This window comes from Hemitrygon akajei, chromosome 7, assembly GCF_048418815.1.
Source record: "Hemitrygon akajei chromosome 7, sHemAka1.3, whole genome shotgun sequence".
Taxonomy (NCBI): domain Eukaryota; kingdom Metazoa; phylum Chordata; class Chondrichthyes; order Myliobatiformes; family Dasyatidae; genus Hemitrygon; species Hemitrygon akajei.
The window spans coordinates 116,321,145-116,340,366 of record NC_133130.1 but is presented as its reverse complement, the minus strand read 5'-3'; the positions used below and the strand labels follow the sequence as shown (position 1 = coordinate 116,340,366).

Here is a 19,222-nt window from a genome sequence, read left to right as displayed (position 1 = left end):
TGCACTCAATAGATGCCCTGGGAGGAAATCTGTCCGAGAGGGAGCTGCACTACATGACAGCGACCTCCGCCACTCTACAGAGCACAAATGGCAGCTGTAGGACAGAACAACCAAAAGACCCGGCCACCACATCATCTTACCCACACTGTGGGTCCTGGCTGGGCCCGTGCGGGCACCCGAGGAGAACGTCTTACTCAACTCGAGTGCTCGCACTGTTACTACAACCTGGAAGCCGGCCCTCAGCTCATCCTATCCACACTGACCACTGCAACCATCGGCACAATGTGGGGACGGGTCAGATGCCAAGAAAGTGCAATGCAAATACCAAATGGCAGCTGGATGCTGGAGAGAAGAGTGCATGCCAACACCAATCATATTTCTCCCCCAATGCAGAGCTACAACTAGAATACATTTAGTAACAGAATGAATAAATAGAATAGGGAGGAGGTACAGGAGCAGGAAGATTCGCGCTCAACACTGCAGGAACAGCTTCTACTCCTCTGCTATCAGACAATGAACTCACGAATAGTTCCTCTTTTTGCACTATATATTTATATACAGCACCTGTAAGAAGAATTCACCTCCCCACCCCGCCCCCCACCCTTGGAAGTTTCATGTTTTATTGGTTTACAACATTGAATCACTGTGGATTTAATCTGGCTTTTTTGACCCTGATCAACAGAAAAAGACTCTTTCATGTCAAAGTGAAAAAAGATCTCTACAGAGTAATCTAAATTAAATACAAATATAAAACACAAAGTAATTGATTGTTTAAGTATTCACCACCTCCTTTAATATGAAATAACAAATCATCACTGGTGCAGCCAGTTGGTTTTAAAAGTTAATTAGTTAAATGGAGATCACCTGTGTGCAGTCAGGGTGTTTCAATTGATTGTAGTAAAAATACACCTGTGTCTGGAAGGTCCAACTGCTGGGGAGTCAGTATCCTGGCAAAAACTACACCATGAAGACAAAAGAACACTCCAAGCAACTCCGTGAAAAGATTATTGGAAAACACAAGTCAGTAGATGGATAAAAGAAAATTTCCAAGTCACTGAATATCCCTTGGAGCACAGTTAAGTCAATTATCAAGAAATGGAAAGAATTTGGCACAACTGTAAATCTGCTGAGAGCAGGCCATCCTCAAAAACTGAGTGACCGTGACTGTGCAAGAAGGAGACTAGTGAGGGAGCCCACCAAGAGACCTATGACAACTCTGGAGGAGTTACAAGCTTCAGTGGCTGAGATGGGAGAGACTGCACAAACAACAACTGTTGCCCGGGTGCTTCACCAGTCACAGCTTTATGGGAAAGTAGCAAAGAGAAAGCCACTGTGGGAAAAAAATCACATAAAATCTCAGCTAGAGTTTGCCAGAAGTCATGTGGGAGATTCTGAAGTCAGCTGGAAGAAGGTTCTATGGTCAAATGAAACCAAATCTGAGCTATTTCGCCATCAGACTAAATGCTACGTTTGGTGTAAGCCAAACACCACACATCATCAAGAACACACCATCTCTACCGTGAAGCATGGTGGTGGCTGCATCATGCTGTGGGGATGCTTCACTGTAGCAGGGCCTGGAAGGCTTGTGAAGGTAGAGGGTAAAATGAATGCAGCAAAATACAGGGAAATCCTGGAGGAAAACCTAATGCAGTCTGCAAGAGAACTGTGACTTGGGAGAAAATTTGTTTTCCAGCAAGACAATGACCTTGAGTATAAAGCCAAAGCTACACAGGAATGGCTTAAAAACAACAAAGTTAATGTCCTGGAGTGGCCAAGTCAGAGTCCAGACCTCCATCCAATTGAGAATTTGTGGCTGGATTTGAAAAGGGCTGTTCACCCATGATCCCCGTGTAATCTGACAGAGCTTGAGCAGTTTTATAAAAAAAGAATGGGGGAAAATTGCAGTGTCCAGATGTGTAAAGCTGATAGAGACCTATCCACACAGACTCAGACTGTAATTACTGCCAAAGGTACATCTACTAAATACTGACTTGAAGTGGGTGAATACTTATGCAGTCAATTATTGTGTTTTATATTTGTAATTATTTAGATCACTTAATTTGACATGAAAAGTCTTTTTCCATTGGCCAGTGTTAAAAAAAATCCAAATTAAATTTGCCGAGATTCAATGTTATAAAACAATAAAACATGAGGGGTGAGGGGTGAATACTTTTTATAGGCTCTGGAATATACTCAATGGCCACTTTATTAGGCACAGGAGTAGCCACTGAGCTGAGTGTGTGTTCATGGCCTTCTGCTGCTGATTACACTCCTGAGAAGAACCTTTGTCACCATGTTTTATAACACAGGTTATTGACTATAATCCAAGGTACACAAGTACTAGGAGGAAGGTTTCACTGTTCATTAGATCAGTTTATATGCCTGATTAACAGCCCTAATCATTCTGCTGCCCCATTACCAACTCCCCAACTTACACACACACACACACACACACACACACACACACACACACACACACACACACACACACACACACACACACACACACACACACACACACACACACACACACACACACACACACACACACACACACACACACACACCTGGCTGCTGGTGTAGCTGAACTTCGGGGTGAGAGGTCCTGAGTTCGAATCCGGCCGGCTCCCTTGCACGCTCTCCATCCGTGCCTGGGTTGAGTGTCGAGCTAGCAACGCGAACCTCGTTAAAAAAAAACCTGGAGAGGGATGGGCTCTGCCAGGTTTCTGATGCCCGAGACACGCCGTACGATGAACAATCACCAAAAAGATTGGTGCAAACAGCTCGTCATGACGGCGCCCCGACGACTCCACCAGGAGTTAAGGGCGCGTGCGCACACACATAGCGATAGAGAGAGAGATAGATAAAGAGAGATAGAGAGAGAAAGAATTAATTAAGTAGTGCAAAAAGAGAGCAAAATAGTGAGGTAGTGTTCATTGTGTTCTGATGGCAGAGGTGGAGAAGCTGCAAGGGGCCTGCGTAGGGTTATGAAAATGGTGGAAATGTACATCATTCACAACCACCGACATGCAGCTGGGGTTCAATTTAAGAGGCTGGTCTGACATCACGATGTAATTATATAAAGTTCATGTTCAGGTTCTGGAACACCACAAATGAGTTGTTAGGGTTTTTCTTAAACATAAAACACCTCACATCATTTTATTTGCAAAAACCTACTCAGCCAGTTAGAATGCTCTCCACAGTACTCTGTAGAAATTTGCTGATGTCTTTGGTGACACATCAGATCTCAAAATCCAAGTGAAATACAAGCACTGACGTGCCTTCTTCATGAATTCTCTTGGTGATGAAACCATATTAGGATGAGTTTTGGATGCACTCAGAACTTGAGCATGCATAAAGTCATTTCCGCTCTTTGATGGCTCACTGGGTATATTTAAAGCGGTGTTTGATAGGTCCTTGATTAGTCAGGGTGTCGAAGGTCATGGGGAGAAGGCAGGAGATTGGGGATATTAATCAGCCATGGCAGGGTTAATTAAGGAATAGTGGTAAACTATGTCAATACTTGACAAAGGCAACAGTTGTCGTTGCAGGACCCAAGTTGTTGAGAAAGGTTTAATAGTTTAGACTTCATTCAACCATGAGTTAGAGGAGCAGAATTAGGCCATTTGGCCCATCAACACTGCTCCAACATTCCATCATGGCTGATTTAATTTCTCCCTCAAACCCATTTTCCTTCCTTTCTTCAGAAAGGGTAAGACAGGGGAACACCCACCAGTCATCACACACAGATCAGAAGTGGAGAGACTGAGCAATTTCAAGTTCCTGGGTGTCAAAATCTGAGAGGATCTAACCTGTCCCAACATACTGATGCAGGCAAGAGCGCGCCTATACTTCACCAGGTGTTTGAGAAGATTTGGTTTGTCACCGAAAGCACTCGGAAACTTCCACAGATGTACTGTGGAGAGCAGTTTGACTGGCTGCACCTCCATCTGCTTTGCTGGGGCTACTCCACAGGATCAAAGCCAGTTTCAAAAAGTTGTAAAATTAGTCAGCTCCATCATGGGTACGAGCCTCCATAGAATCCAAGATACTTTCAAGGAGCGGTGCGTCAGGGAGGCGGCGTCCATCATTAAAGACCCCCATCAGCAGGACATGCCCCCTTCTCACTGTTACCATCAGGAAGGAGGTACAGAAGCCTGAAGGCACACACTCAGCTTCTTCCCTCTGCCATCCGAATGGGCATTGAACCCATGAACACTACCTCACCACTACTTTGATTTCCATGTTCGCTCTACTTACTTTAGCTTAACCATTGAATATGCACAGATACAATTCAGTTTTTTGCCCCTATATTATCAGGTATTGCTTTGTACTGCTGCCACAAAGTTAACAAATTTCAGACATGTGCCGGTGATATTAGACCTGATTCTGATAACCTTTGCTGCCCTTACTTACCACAAATCTATCAACCTCCGCTTTACATATTCCCAATGACTTGTCCTCCACAGCCGCCTGTGGCAATGAATTCCACAGATTCACCACCCTCTGGCTAAAGAAATTCCTCCTCACCTCTGTTCTGAAGGGACGTCCCTCTATTTTGAAGCTGTGCCCTCAGGTCCTAGACATTTCCTCCAATGGCAACATCCTCTCCACCTCCACTCCATTGCTGGAGCACAGGAGTACGAGAGGAGATTTGATCGAAGGACATAAAATTATGAGGGGGATAGATAGGGGAAATACAAGCAGGCCTTTTTCATTGATGTTTTGGGGGGGGGAGAACTGGAACTAGAGGTCAGAAGTTGAGAGTGAAAGATAAATTATTTAAGGGGAACCCAAAGGGGAACTTCTTCATGGAGAGGGTGGTACATGGATAGGAAGGGTATAGAGGACTATGTTCCAAGTGTGGTTCGAAGTGACTCAGCAGAGTAACAGTTTGGTACGGACCAGATGGGCTAAGAGCCTACTTCAGTGCTATCTCAACTGTTTATTTCCCTCGACAGATGCTGCCTGACCTGCTGAGCTCCTCCAGTGTTTAGTATGTGTTACTCTCTGGATTTCCAGCATCTGCAGAATCTCTTGTGTCTATGATGTAAAGGGAGCCTTCGCTCTAACCATTCCTGCTTCTAAGTTCAAGGAGCAAAGTCTTCCTCCTTCAGCTCTGCCAACAACAGTGTGAAGGTTAATTCCCCAGGATAACGTGTTGAAGTACGAAGGAAAGTGGAGCAGGTTGGACCCTGCTCTCAGTGGCCTCTATTAGACCATCCATTTTGAGGTTTGATGTGCTGCATGCTCATAGAAGCTCTTCTGCACAGCACTGGTGTAACGTGTGGTTGTTTGAGTTACTGTCACCTTCCTGTCGGATTGAACCAGTCTGGCCATTCTCCTCTGACCTCTCTCATTAACAAGACATTTTCGCCCACAGAACTGCCACTCACTGGATGTTTATTTTTGGTTTTTGCATCATTCTCTGTAAACTCTAGAGGCTATTGTGTGTGGAAATCGCAGGAGATCAATGGTTTCTGAGATACTCAATCCACCCCATCTGGCACCAACAAACATTCCACGGTCAAAGTCACTTAGACCACATTTCTTCCCCATTCTGATGTTTGGTCTTGACCAACAGATGAACCTCTTGACCATGTCTGCATGCTTTTATTCATTGAGTTGCTGCCACATGATTGGCTGATTAGATATTCACATTAATGGGCAGGTGTACCTAATAAAGCGGCCACTGAGTGTATTTCTTATTGAAGGACAGAACAATGAGAGGTGATTTCAATGAATTGCAAGATTCTGGGCAGTCTTGACCGGGTGGTTGTGGAGAAGGCGTATCCCTCATGGGGAGACACCATGGTCCTGAGGAAGGGCCTCAACCTAAAAAGACAATTGCTATTCTCCTCCATAGATGCTGGCTGACCTGCTGAGTTCCTCCAGCATTGCGTGTGTGCCGCCTTGGACTTTCAACATCTGCAGAATCTCTCGTGTTTCCCTGATGCGGATGTCTTGAAATGGGCACCTAGCTTCAGGATAAGGAGGTGAGGAGCAGGAATTATTCTCTCAGAGGGCTGTGAATCTTTGGAATGATCGACTGAAGAGATGATTGTTGAATTTGCCCCAGGTAATTTAAATACCAGGGCACTGAGGGGCAACACATGCAGAATGCTGGAGGAACTCAGCCGCTCAGGTAGCATCTATGGAGAGACATAAACTTCCAGTGCACTCGAATGCAGCAGCTTCGACTGGGTCAACCGCAGGTGCTACTGTATCTCTTATGACTGCTGGACATAAAGAACGTAGAGTACTGCAGGTGCAGGGGCTACCGCATCAGCCAGTAGCTCATTGGCAGAGAGACTGAAGGAGCTGGTCTTGCTGCGGACCGTGATGCTGTCTGTGACAGGGCATGTCTAACAGCGAGAGACTGTCTTAGTTGCTTTCTTGTAATCGCAAGACCGGTGGTGTGGAATCCTGCAGGTCCAGCTCACTGGTTTATCGGCCAACGACGGGGGAGCTGCGTGACCTCGGCCGGAGCGGGTACCAGGCCTCAGGACGCGGTGTCGCCTGTTTGCAGCCACGTGGGGGGAGGTGTTGGAGTTGGGCGCGACACCGAGTGCCAGAGCGGCCACACTGGGGTCGGTGCTGGCCCTGGCCCCACTGGTCACTCGGCAGAAGGCCGACTGCAGACTGCAGCAACATTCATGGACTATACTTTTTTTGTATGACTGTATTTTACTGCTATCTCATATGTCCGTGTTACCTTATATGTGCTTTGTGCTGTGTGCTGTTGGCACTGTGTTTTGCACCTTGGCCCCAGAGAAACACTCTTTCACTTGGTGGTATTCATGCATGGCTGAATGACAATTAGACTTGAACTTGATCTTGAAGCAGTCAACGTTGGGCCAAGTTCCGTCATCAGGGTTATAGATGCCGCCTGACCTCCAGCATCGTGTGTGCTCCAGATTTCCAGCATCTGCAGAACCTCGTTTCTCCATCGAGAGGGTAAGCTGAGTGATCTCTGCTCTGCTGTCATCCCCATCAGCAACGACTAACAGTCTTAATTCTAATTACCGCTTATTTTAGAATACAAACAGACATACAAATAGTAAGCAAACTAAATAAAGAGCTGGAAAACTAAGCTAACAGGTGAATGAACAGCAAAGAATGTGAAGACAAAAGATGGCACCTCTGAAAAATAAGGAAAATCGCTTAGATAGAAATAAACTAGTTAATAGGCTACACAATTAAAACAATTACATCACGTGGGTAACGTGCTAATACTTAGCCAATGAAAAAAGAGAAAGGTGATACACCGTTAGTTTAGATGCTGTACCGCTTTCTGCCAATGAGTGGGGATGAACCACCACGTACTGTGAAAAGTACCTGAGTTTGTTAGGAAGGACAAATCTTATAAAACATACTATTTTTAAAAACAGTGGTTTCCAGTATAGTTAACATGCACAAATGGGACTTGTTTAGGTGGGCACCCTGCTGATATGGTCCAGTTGGGCCCAAGAGCCTCTATCCAGACTATATGATTCTTTCTCTTTCTACATGTCCAAGTATCTTTTAAACATCATAACTATACTTGTCTCTGGCAGCTCATTCCACATATCCACCAACTTATCTTTAAAAAAAAAGCATGTCCCTTATAAATCTTTCCTCTCTCACCATCAAACTGTGCCCTTTCATTTTAGATTCCCTTAAATTGGGTAAAAGACAGTGAACATCGCCTTATCTCCTCCAAGAGGACTGAAGGAGCCAGGTATTGTGTTGTGTGTTTGTTACAGTAGCTAGTCTCCTTACAGAGGTCGTGGTAGAAGTGAAGGGAATAAGCCAAGTACTCGATTACTTCATGGCAGGTTGTCGCCTGGGACCCAAAGAGGTCGTATCTTTGCTGACCACTTTCGTTTCAAGATTGTACACTTGCTAATAAAGGATCGAAATAAGAAATTTGACTCTTTGGAACAATCATTTCACTGGAGCTGAGGGCCGTGTCACGTGTAACAACCCTGTGTCGGTCGCAGGGTAGTAGCAACTGTCTTGTTTGCATTTTAGATCAGTTTTGTCACTACATTTTGTCAGCAGAGATTGTGACAATGATACCAAATGAACATCAGCACTCGGATGTGTCCGAGAAATTGGAAGTACCGGCCTGGAGGAGCCTGAGGCAAATAACAACCTTTTTTATTATTTCACCCTATGTATTTAGAATTGAAACACAGTTCTGAGGTGGTCAACATTGTTGTGTCCAACTGAGTTGGATAGAGAGATCTCTAATGGTGTTTGCCTGAATTATTCAACCCTTGTTCCTGTTGAAAAGCTGAAGAACTGAGGAATTGAATTTCCTTTGTTAAAGAGCTGAAATGAAACTTCCATTATTTTGTCTTGTTTGTGCACTTGGAAGACAAAATGAGTTCAACTGGAAGCAGTGACCTTGAAGCCAAGACTGAGAGAGAAATTAAACCATCATGGTCAGTTCCCTGGGGGGGAGAACAGGCTGTGGCTGCACACAAAGCTGAAGACAGTGTGCCTAATACACGTGAAGTATGTTCTGCAGCCGCTGGCAGAGCAATCCGCGTGTCTGATACCACATTAGAATGGGGGCCGATTTCGCTGAGTTAGACGCAATTCATTGGAGTTTGAGGGATAAGCACGACTCGGACAAGAAGTCAGAACAGCTTCCGAGAAACCAGGAAGAACAGGCAGAGCAACTTCGAAGGCAGATGGAGCAGCTGAAGTTGCAGGAAGAAATTACAGGCAAGAGTTAAAGTGCAAACACTAAGATGGTCGTAAATAAATTGCCCAATGAATTTCGAAAAGAATGGAGACTGGCAGTGTATAAACTGCAAGAAAGGTACAACCATAAGGTTACCGTCACTGACATTGTGGATTTTATCGAAAGGCAAGTAAGGATTGCTACACACCCAGTGTTTGGAAAAAGATACAAAGCTACATCACTGACAGTAAGTGAAGGTGTGCACAGAACTGGATCACTAATTGATTCTCAAGCTAAAGGAAGCTGTTTTGCCACTTCTGTGGCTACTGTGGAACGTGAAGCTGAAACTGAGCCTGGAGCTGATGTAGATTCATTATAAACCATGAATGAAGCAAACACAGCAGCGAGTACCACCCTGGTATCTACTGGCCTTAGAGAGGCTGGTGATCATGATTGTAAACTTCCAGTTCAGGTGAAGTCTAAGAAGAGTAACGAGACAATGGTAACTTATGCTTTTCTAGATCAAGGAAGTACAGCAGTGTTCTGCACAGTGAGCCTCATGAACAAGCTCAACCTGACAGCAAAAGGAACACCCATTCATTCTCTTATGCACCGTGGGCCAAGAGAAAGTTGTAAATAGCTACTTCATTTCAGGATTGGAAGGGACAATGAAAACCGCAGTGAACTGCCTGATGTCTACACACAGGAGCAAGGAGAACATTCCTCATCAGAGATCTTCAGGAATGGTCTCACCTGAAGCATGTTTATTTGCCAAAATCGAGCCACTGATGGGGGTGAATGTGTCAAAGATCGAGCCATTGCAACTGACTTGCAGTGTTAATGTTGGACTCTATGCAACCAGAACAATGGTGGGTTGGACCATTGAAAGGAGACGGGAAGAAAATTCGCCCAGCCAGAGCTGACAGTTAACGGGACTGCAGTGTTGTGCTTGGATTCAAGACAGATCTTCCTGAATGCATTCAAGAGGGGCAATCTGGTTTGGCAGGGGAGGATCACAATCCACCTGCTTACCATAGGGGGCATGTGTAAATGTTGAGATTTCACGTCTTGTGTCTTCACGCAACAGCTAACTGTAATTAATATAGTATAATAATTAGGGGGCTGGAATGTAGGAGGCATGCATCTTTTCTATCTGTTTTGCATATTGTGTTGCACGTTAGCCAGTCACGTTAGCGGGGGAGCGGTAAAAGCGAAGGGAATAAATTACGTAATCATGCTCACTTCATGGCTTGGGACCAGCAGAGGACACATCTTTGCTGACCACTTCGTATCGCTCCCAGGTTGTATGTTTGCTAAAGAATCGACTCTTCGGAGCAATCATTTGATTGGAGCGGAGGGTGCATCGCGCATGACAACACTGTAGCCATCGCAAGGAAAGCAGCAACTGTTTTGTTTTGATTTTGGATCAGTTTTGCCAAGACCAGGACAGCAACCTTGTCGTGGTACGGAGGCCTGCGTGCCTCTATGACCCGATGAGCTACACTGGCTGGAGTCAGGGCTCCTGGTAGGGTCACCCGTGCCAAACAGGTCAAAGGGTAGAGGCCAGATGAAGAGTGGTTCATCGGTTGTCCAGGTTCAGCTCGGGGCTAACAACCCCGACTGCTCAAACAGAACTGTTACGGAAACTACAATGAAGAACCTTTCTTCATCGGAGTGTGACGGTATTCCTGAGTCTCCACCCGGGACGTGCACGACTGACAATAGTGAAAACCAAGGACATGACTAGCACAATGAACACACTGACAGAGATGGAGGACCATCATTGCTGCCCTAAATGCCACCAGGCATAACTGGCAGTAAGTAAATTAATCATCCATCTTATCTGTAGTACACCCTCAAGATGTTAAACACTGAAATCAGAATCAGGTTTATTATCACCGGCCTGTGTCGCGAAATTTGTTAACTTAGCAGCAGCAGTTCGATGCTAGACGCAGTATAAAAGAACAAAAATAAGTGAATCAATTACAGTGTACCTATAATGAATAGATTAAAGAATGTGCGGAAACAGAATAATATATATTTTAAAAGTGAGGTAGTGTCCAAGGGTTCAATGTCCATTTAGGAATCTGATGACAGAGGGGAAGAAGCTGTTCCTGAATCACTGAGTGTGCACCTTCAGGCTTCTGTACTTCCTACCTGATGGTAACAGTGAGAAAAGGGCATGCCCTGGGTGCTGGAGGTCCTTAATAATGGACACTGTCTTTCTGAGACACCGCTCCCTGAAGATGTCCTGGGTACTGTGTAGGCTAGTACCCAAGATGGAGCTGACTAGATTTACAACCTTCTGCAGCTTCTTTCGGTCCTGTGCAGTAGCCCCCACATACCAGACAGTGATGCAGCCTGTCAGAATGCTCTCCACGGTACAGCTATAGAAGTTTTTGAGGTCACCCTTCAACCTCCTACAATCCAGGGTGGGGGGGGAGGGAGGGGGAAGAAATGACTGAATTGACCCAGTTAGCACAATGCTTTACAGAGCCAGCTGTAAGATGGAGATTCAATTCCTGAGGCTGCCTGTAAAAGAGTTTGTAATTCTCTCCAGGGCTGTGTGGGCCTCCTCACACATTCCAAACAAGTTAGGGTTAGGGTTAGAAAGTTGTGGGCATGCTTGTTGGTGCCAGAAGCACAGGGGCATTTGCAGGCTGTCTCCAGTACAGAAACCGGACCTTCGGCCCATCTGGCCCATGCTGAACCATTAATCTGCCTAGTCCCAATCGACCTGCACCCTGACCAATTTCCTCCAAACCCTCACCCATCCATTTCCGTATAAAATCTTCTCTTGAATGTTGAAATCAAACCCGCATCCAGCACTTCCACTGCCAGCTCGTTCCACACTCTCACCACCCTCTGAGTGAAGAAGTTTCCCCTCATGTTCCCCTCCACTTGGGGTCTGCCCCCAGCAAATCCTTGTGTGCGTTGGTTGAACAGATTCCGCTTTATGTTTTGATGCACGTGTGACAGATAAATCCAAATTCCGGAATCCTGTGCTACATTCCTATCCGCATCACGTATTTCACAGGGTCCACTGTGACACTGGCCCTCCGCACCTCGTTCTCCCAAATGTCACAGGGTCCACTGTGACACTGGCCCTCCGCACCTCGTTCTCCCAAACTTCACAGGGTCCACTGTGACACTGGCCCTCCGCACCTCGTTCTCCCAAATGTCACAGGGTCCACTGTGACACTGGCCCTCCGCACCTCGTTCTCCCAAATGTCACAGGGTCCACTGCGACACTGGCCCTCCGAACCTCGTTCTCCCAAATGTCACAGGGTCCACTGTGACACTGGCCCTCCGCACCTCGTTCTCCCAAACTTCACAGGGTCCACTGTGACACTGGCCCTCCGCACCTCGTTCTCCCAAACTTCACAGGGTCCACTGTGACACTGGCCCTCCGAACCTCGTTCTCCCAAACTTCACAGGGTCCACTGTGACACTGGCCCTCCGAACCTCGTTCTCCCAAATGTCACAGGGTCCACTGTGACACTGGCCCTCCGAACCTCGTTCTCCCAAATGTCACAGGGTCCACTGCGACACTGGCCCTCCGAACCTCGTTCTCCCAAACTTCACAGGGTCCACTGTGACACTGGCCCTCCGAACCTCGTTCTCCCAAACTTCACAGGGTCCACTGCGACACTGGCCCTCCGAACCTCGTTCTCCCAAACTTCACAGGGTCCACTGTGACACTGGCCCTCCGAACCTCGTTCTCCCAAACTTCACAGGGTCCACTGTGACACTGGCCCTCCGAACCTCGTTCTCCCAAACTTCACAGGGTCCACTGTGACACTGGCCCTCCGAACCTCGTTCTCCCAAACTTCACAGGGTCCACTGTGACACTGGCCCTCCGAACCTCGTTCTCCCAAATGTCACAGGGTCCACTGTGACACTGGCCCTCCGAACCTCGTTCTCCCAAATGTCACAGGGTCCACTGTGACACTGGCCCTCCGAACCTCGTTCTCCCAAACTTCACAGGGTCCACTGTGACACTGGCCCTCCGAACCTCGTTCTCCCAAATGTCACAGGGTCCACTGTGACACTGGCCCTCCGAACCTCGTTCTCCCAAATGTCACAGGGTCCACTGTGACACTGGCCCTCCGCACCTCGTTCTCCCAAATGTCACAGGGTCCACTGCGACACTGGCCCTCCGAACCTCGTTCTCCCAAACTTCACAGGGTCCACTGCGACACTGGCCCTCCGAACCTCGTTCTCCCAAACTTCACAGGGTCCACTGTGACACTGGCCCTCCGAACCTCGTTCTCCCAAACTTCACAGGGTCCACTGTGACACTGGCCCTCCGAACCTCGTTCTCCCAAACTTCACAGGGTCCACTGTGACACTGGCCCTCCGAACCTCGTTCTCCCAAACTTCACAGGGTCCACTGTGACACTGGCCCTCCGAACCTCGTTCTCCCAAATGTCACAGGGTCCACTGTGACACTGGCCCTCCGAACCTCGTTCTCCCAAATGTCACAGGGTCCACTGCGACACTGGCCCTCCGAACCTCGTTCTCCCAAACTTCACAGGGTCCACTGTGACACTGGCCCTCCGAACCTCGTTCTCCCAAACTTCACAGGGTCCACTGCGACACTGGCCCTCCGAACCTCGTTCTCCCAAACTTCACAGGGTCCACTGTGACACTGGCCCTCCGAACCTCGTTCTCCCAAACTTCACAGGGTCCACTGTGACACTGGCCCTCCGAACCTCGTTCTCCCAAATGTCACAGGGTCCACTGCGACACTGGCCCTCCGAACCTCGTTCTCCCAAATGTCACAGGGTCCACTGTGACACTGGCCCTCCGCACCTCGTTCTCCCAAACTTCACAGGGTCCACTGTGACACTGGCCCTCCGCACCTCGTTCTCCCAAACTTCACAGGGTCCACTGTGACACTGGCCCTCCGAACCTCGTTCTCCCAAATGTCACAGGGTCCACTGCGACACTGGCCCTCCGAACCTCGTTCTCCCAAATGTCACAGGGTCCACTGTGACACTGGCCCTCCGCACCTCGTTCTCCCAAACTTCACAGGGTCCACTGTGACACTGGCCCTCCGCACCTCGTTCTCCCAAACTTCACAGGGTCCACTGTGACACTGGCCCTCCGCACCTCGTTCTCCCAAATGTCACAGGGTCCACTGTGACACTGGCCCTCCGCACCTCGTTCTCCCAAATGTCACAGGGTCCACTGTGACACTGGCCCTCCGCACCTCCTTCTCCCAAATGTCACAGGGTCCACTGTGACACTGGCCCTCCGCACCTCCTTCTCCCAAATGTCACAGGGTCCACTGTGACACTGGACCTCCGAACCTCGTTCTCCCAAATGTCACAGGGTCCACTGTGACACTGGCCCTCCGCACCTCGTTCTCCCAAATGTCACAGGGTCCACTGTGACACTGGCCCTCCGCACCTCGTTCTCCCAAACTTCACAGGGTCCACTGTGACACTGGCCCTCCGCACCTCGTTCTCCCAAACTTCACAGGGTCCACTGTGACACTGGCCCTCCGCACCTCGTTCTCCCAAATGTCACAGGGTCCACTGTGACACTGGCCCTCCGCACCTCGTTCTCCCAAATGTCACAGGGTCCACTGTGACACTGGCCCTCCGCACCTCCTTCTCCCAAATGTCACAGGGTCCACTGTGACACTGGCCCTCCGCACCTCCTTCTCCCAAATGTCACAGGGTCCACTGTGACACTGGACCTCCGAACCTCGTTCTCCCAAATGTCACAGGGTCCACTGTGACACTGGCCCTCCGCACCTCGTTCTCCCAAATGTCACAGGGTCCACTGTGACACTGGCCCTCCGAACCTCGTTCTCCCAAATGTCACAGGGTCCACTGCGACACTGGCCCTCCGCACCTCGTTCTCCCAAATGTCACAGGGTCCACTGTGACACTGGCCCTCCGCACCTCGTTCTCCCAAATGTCACAGGGTCCACTGTGACACTGGCCCTCCGAACCTCGTTCTCCCAAATGTCACAGGGTCCACTGTGACACTGACCCTCAGCACCTCGTTCTCCCAAACTTCACAGGGTCCAGTGTGACACTGGCCCTCAGAACCTCGTTCTCCCAAATGTCACAGGGTCAACTGCGACACTGGCCCTCCGCACCTCGTTCTCCCAAATGTCACAGGGTCCACTGTGACACTGACCCTCCGCACCTCGTTCTACCAAATGTCACAGGGTCCACTGTGACACTGGCCCTCAGCACCTCGTTCTCCCAAATGTCACAGGGTCCACTGTGACACTGGCCCTCCGCACCTCATTCTCCCAAATGTCACAGGGTCCACTGCGACACTGGCCCTCCGCACCTCATTCTCCCAAATGTCACAGGGTCCACTGTGACACTGGCCCTCCGCACCTCGTTCTCCCAAATGTCACAGGGTCCACTGTGACACTGGCCCTCAGCACCTCGTTCTCCCAAATGTCACAGGGTCCACTGTGACACTGGCCCTCAGCACCTCGTTCTCCCAAATGTCACAGGGTCCACTGTGACACTGGCCCTCCGCACCTCGTTCTCCCAAATGTCACAGGGTCCACTGTGACACTGGCCCTCAGCACCTCGTTCTCCCAAATGTCACAGGGTCCACTGTGACACTGGCCCTCCGCACCTCGTTCTCCCAAATGTCACAGGGTCCACTGTGACACTGGCCCTCCGAACCTCGTTCTCCCAAATGTCACAGGGTCCACTGTGACACTGGCCCTCCGAACCTCTTCTCCCAAATGTCACAGGGTCCACTGTGACACTGGCCCTCCGAACCTCGTTCTCCCAAATGTCACAGGGTCCACTGCGACACTGGCCCTCCGCACCTCGTTCTCCCAAATGTCACAGGGTCCACTGTGACACTGGCCCTCCGCACCTCGTTCTCCCAAATGTCACAGGGTCCACTGTGACACTGGCCCTCTGAACCTCGTTCTCCCAAATGTCACAGGGTCCACTGTGACACTGACCCTCCGCACCTCGTTCTCCCAAATGTCACAGGGTCCACTGTGACACTGACCCTCTGCACCTCGTTCTCCCAAATGTCACAGAGTCCACTGTGACACTGGCCCTCAGCACCTCGTTCTCCCAAACTTCACAGGGTCCACTGTGACACTGGCCCTCCGCACCTCGTTCTCCCAAATGTCACAGGGTCCACTGTGACACTGGCCCTCCGCACCTCGTTCTCCCAAATGTCACAGGGTCCACTGTGACACTGGCTCTCCGCACCTCGTTCTCCCAAATGTCACAGGGTCCACTGTGACACTGGCCCTCCGAACCTCGTTCTCCCAAATGTCACAGGGTCCACTGTGACACTGGCCCTCCGAACCTCGTTCTCCCAAATGTCACAGGGTCCACTGTGACACTGGCCCTCCGAACCTCGTTCTCCCAAATGTCACAGGGTCCACTGTGACACTGGCCCTCAGCACCTCGTTCTCCCAAATGTCACAGGGACCACTGTGACACTGGCCCTCCGCACCTCGTTCTCCCAAATGTCACTGGGTCCACTGTGACACTGGCCCTCCGCACCTCGTTCTCCCAAATGTCACAGGGTCCACTGTGACACTGGCCCTCCGCACCTCGTTCTCCCAAATGTTCTGGCCTTTGCTTATCCTTCCTTTGAAGAAGACTTTACTGCAGCTTATTTTTGCAATGGGGCAGCTTTGCAGATCTTGTTCCTTTTATACATTAAAGGCATTTGAGAAGCATGTGGATTTACGTGACAGTAAAGACTAAAATGGGGAGGGGTGGGTAACCTGGACAGGTGTTACCGCAAAATTGGATCCTACAGGATCAGAACGGAATTGGTTAATTATTGTCACATGTACTGAGATACAGTGAAAAGCTTCTCTGGCATAATGTTCATACAGAGCAGATTACGACACAGGACATCGAACTAGAATAAGGTAAAACAGAATTGGTTGCAGAATTACATAGAACATGCAACACAGATAACAGTAAGATGCAAGATCTTGCTGAGGTGAGGTTTGTGTCAAAGCACCCTCATCAACCCAATCTTAGGAAACGCAACAGTTTTACCCAGTGACAAAGGAAGCCGGGCGACACGGAATATTCTCCCATTCCTGATCAAACAACTTGATACACAAAGCAAAATTTCCCAGTGGGGAACGAAGAGCGCAGCTGATCTGTGTTGTAAACAAAACTGTGAAGCCTCTCGCTGTTGCTTTCACACTGTCAGCCGCTTGGTTACGTTTCGAGCACCACAGATCAGAAACTCTGCTCTTTAACCCCCTGTCGTATTTATAAAAGTAACTCGTTACATTGGCGAAGGAATTGCTCCGCATACAAAAGTTGAGGGCCGGGCTTGAAGTCAGGGGGGAGTGGCTCAGCCTGCCCTCGTTCCCTCCAGGGTACTCACCGAAACCGCACATGTCGCCACTGCTCCGAGCCGCGACCCCAGGGAACAGCCGCCGGTCGCCGCCGCACCTTGACCAGGTAGGTACCGTGCTGACGTCACCGCTCACCGCGACGCCGGAAGTGACCCCGGAGAGCCTGAAGCCACTTCCGCAGAGCGGAGTACTGGCAGAGCGGAGTACTGGCAGAGCAAGGCGGTGGAATGGGAGACACCGGCCGGCGGAAAAGCACTGGCAAAACATCACCCCATCTAATTCTAAAGGCAGAAACAGAATTGAAGCTGACGCAGATGGAAGTCAAGAGACAAAATGCAGATACGGGAAATCGAAACAAAAACTCAGCTGGTCGAGCAGCGTCGGTGGAGGCAAAGGAACTGTCCACATCTGGGATTGGGACCCTACATCGGACTGAGAACTGAGAGGGGAGGTGTCCGGTGCAACGAGAAGGGGAGTCCAAAATGCGGTCGAGTGGCACCAACTCTGCATTTTCCAGTTTCAGATAACCCTCCTCTTCTGATCCACCTCATGTTCTTTACTACCACCTTCCCCACCCGTGCCTCCCAAAACATCACCACCAATCTTTGTCACTCTTCTTCCACCCCCCATCCCATTCACATCTCTGCTATCTAGTAATAGCAGCCCTTTCAGTTCCTGCTCATCTCCCACAAAATCCCGGAGTTGTCAGCAACCTTCACCCACCCTCTCCATCTGATTCCCATTACTTTACTCACTGGCTGTCTGCTGTCATCTGCTTCTGTTTCCCCACTCCACTCCCCTCTCTCCTCCACCCGGTGCCATCATCAAGCACCTGTTCTCAGTCCACCAAGGCTAATTCCTAGGATGGATGGGCTCCCCCATCATAAATGGTTTTTATATAAGTGCTTAGAAGAATGAGGGTAATCTCATGGAAGCACAAAATCCTAAGGGTATTGGTGTATTATTGTCACTAATACCAAATGACAAGGTTGCCTTGCACACTCCATCGATGCTGCCTGACCTGCTGAGTCCCTCCAGCTGCTCTGGGTTTCCAGCATCTACACAATCTCCTGTGTTCATTCTTTTCCGCATTGGTTGTTCGTCAGTCATTACCTATTCATACAGTGCTCACCATAACGTTTTATTGTATTTCTGCAATACAATTTGTAAAACTAATTGCAAGGTAGCATATGGTAAATATATCCTTGTTTGAACTTTGAATATCATATTGAAAGGTGCAGCAGACTGGACTGATTCCGTTGGTCTAATCTACATTAAAAGATATAGTTTATTTTATTTTACACGGCTATTAAATGGAATAAGGCCATAAGACATAAGAGGAGAATTAGGCCATTTGGCCCATCGAGTCATCTCCATTTGATCATGGTTGATTTGTTTTAATCCCTCTCAACCCCATCATCCTGCCTTCTCCCCATAACCTATGACACCCTTACTAAACAAGAATCTATCAGCCTCTGCTTTAAATATACCCATGGCCTGGCTTCCACAGCCATCTTCAGCAATGAATTCCACAAAATCACTACCATCTGGCTAAAGAAATTCCTCCTCAGCTCTGTTCTAAGTGACATCTTTCTGAAATTCCTAAAGAAATTTCTCCTCAGCTCTGTTCTAAGTGACATCTTTCTGAAATTCCTAAAGAAATTTCTCCTCAGCTCTGTTCTAAGTGACATCTTTCTGAAATTCCTAAAGAAATTTCTCCTCAGCTCTGTTCTAAGTGACATCTTTCTGAAATTCCTAAAGAAATTTCTCCTCAGCTCTGTTCTAAGTGACATCTTTCTGACCTTTAATTCTAGACTCTCCCATTATCGAGGCCTCGCAGTTTTCATGAGTTCCTCCTCATTCAGTTGAGTAAGTAGATGGAGTACGTAGCATTAAGTTCGGGTCTTCAGTAGATTTAGTCATATTAACCTATCCTAAACAAATAATCTCCAACTGAAAAGCACTGCAAATTTGTATTTCGGCATGCTCACTGTGATCCAATGCATGAAATGCGGCTTAAATCAAGCACATCCCTTTTATCTGGTTGGACCTTCCCTTGCATGGATTATAAATTCCGATCTCACTCAGCCCTTAGTAACGAGATACATTCAGCAGAAGTGTTGACTGTTTATGACTTCAGGGTGTCTCTGCTGGCAGTCAGGTAGCACACAGCATCGTGACAATGGACAGGTGACATCTTTGTGAAGTGAGTC

The 19,222-nt window shown here is 48.6% G+C and overlaps 1 protein-coding gene across 1 annotated transcript in view; it reads right to left on the bottom strand.

Annotated features, from left to right (window-relative positions):
- krtcap3 (keratinocyte associated protein 3) overlaps nucleotides 1-17,142 on the bottom strand; it is a 42,047-nt gene extending 24,905 nt beyond the window's left edge. Inside the window, exon 1 of the mRNA XM_073051814.1 lies at nucleotides 17,039-17,142. Within this exon, the coding sequence (XP_072907915.1) occupies nucleotides 17,039-17,051 (13 nt within the window). The 5' untranslated portion in view covers nucleotides 17,052-17,142. The remainder of the gene's footprint in view (nucleotides 1-17,038) is intronic.
- Between the last annotated feature and the right edge of the window lie 2,080 nt (nucleotides 17,143-19,222).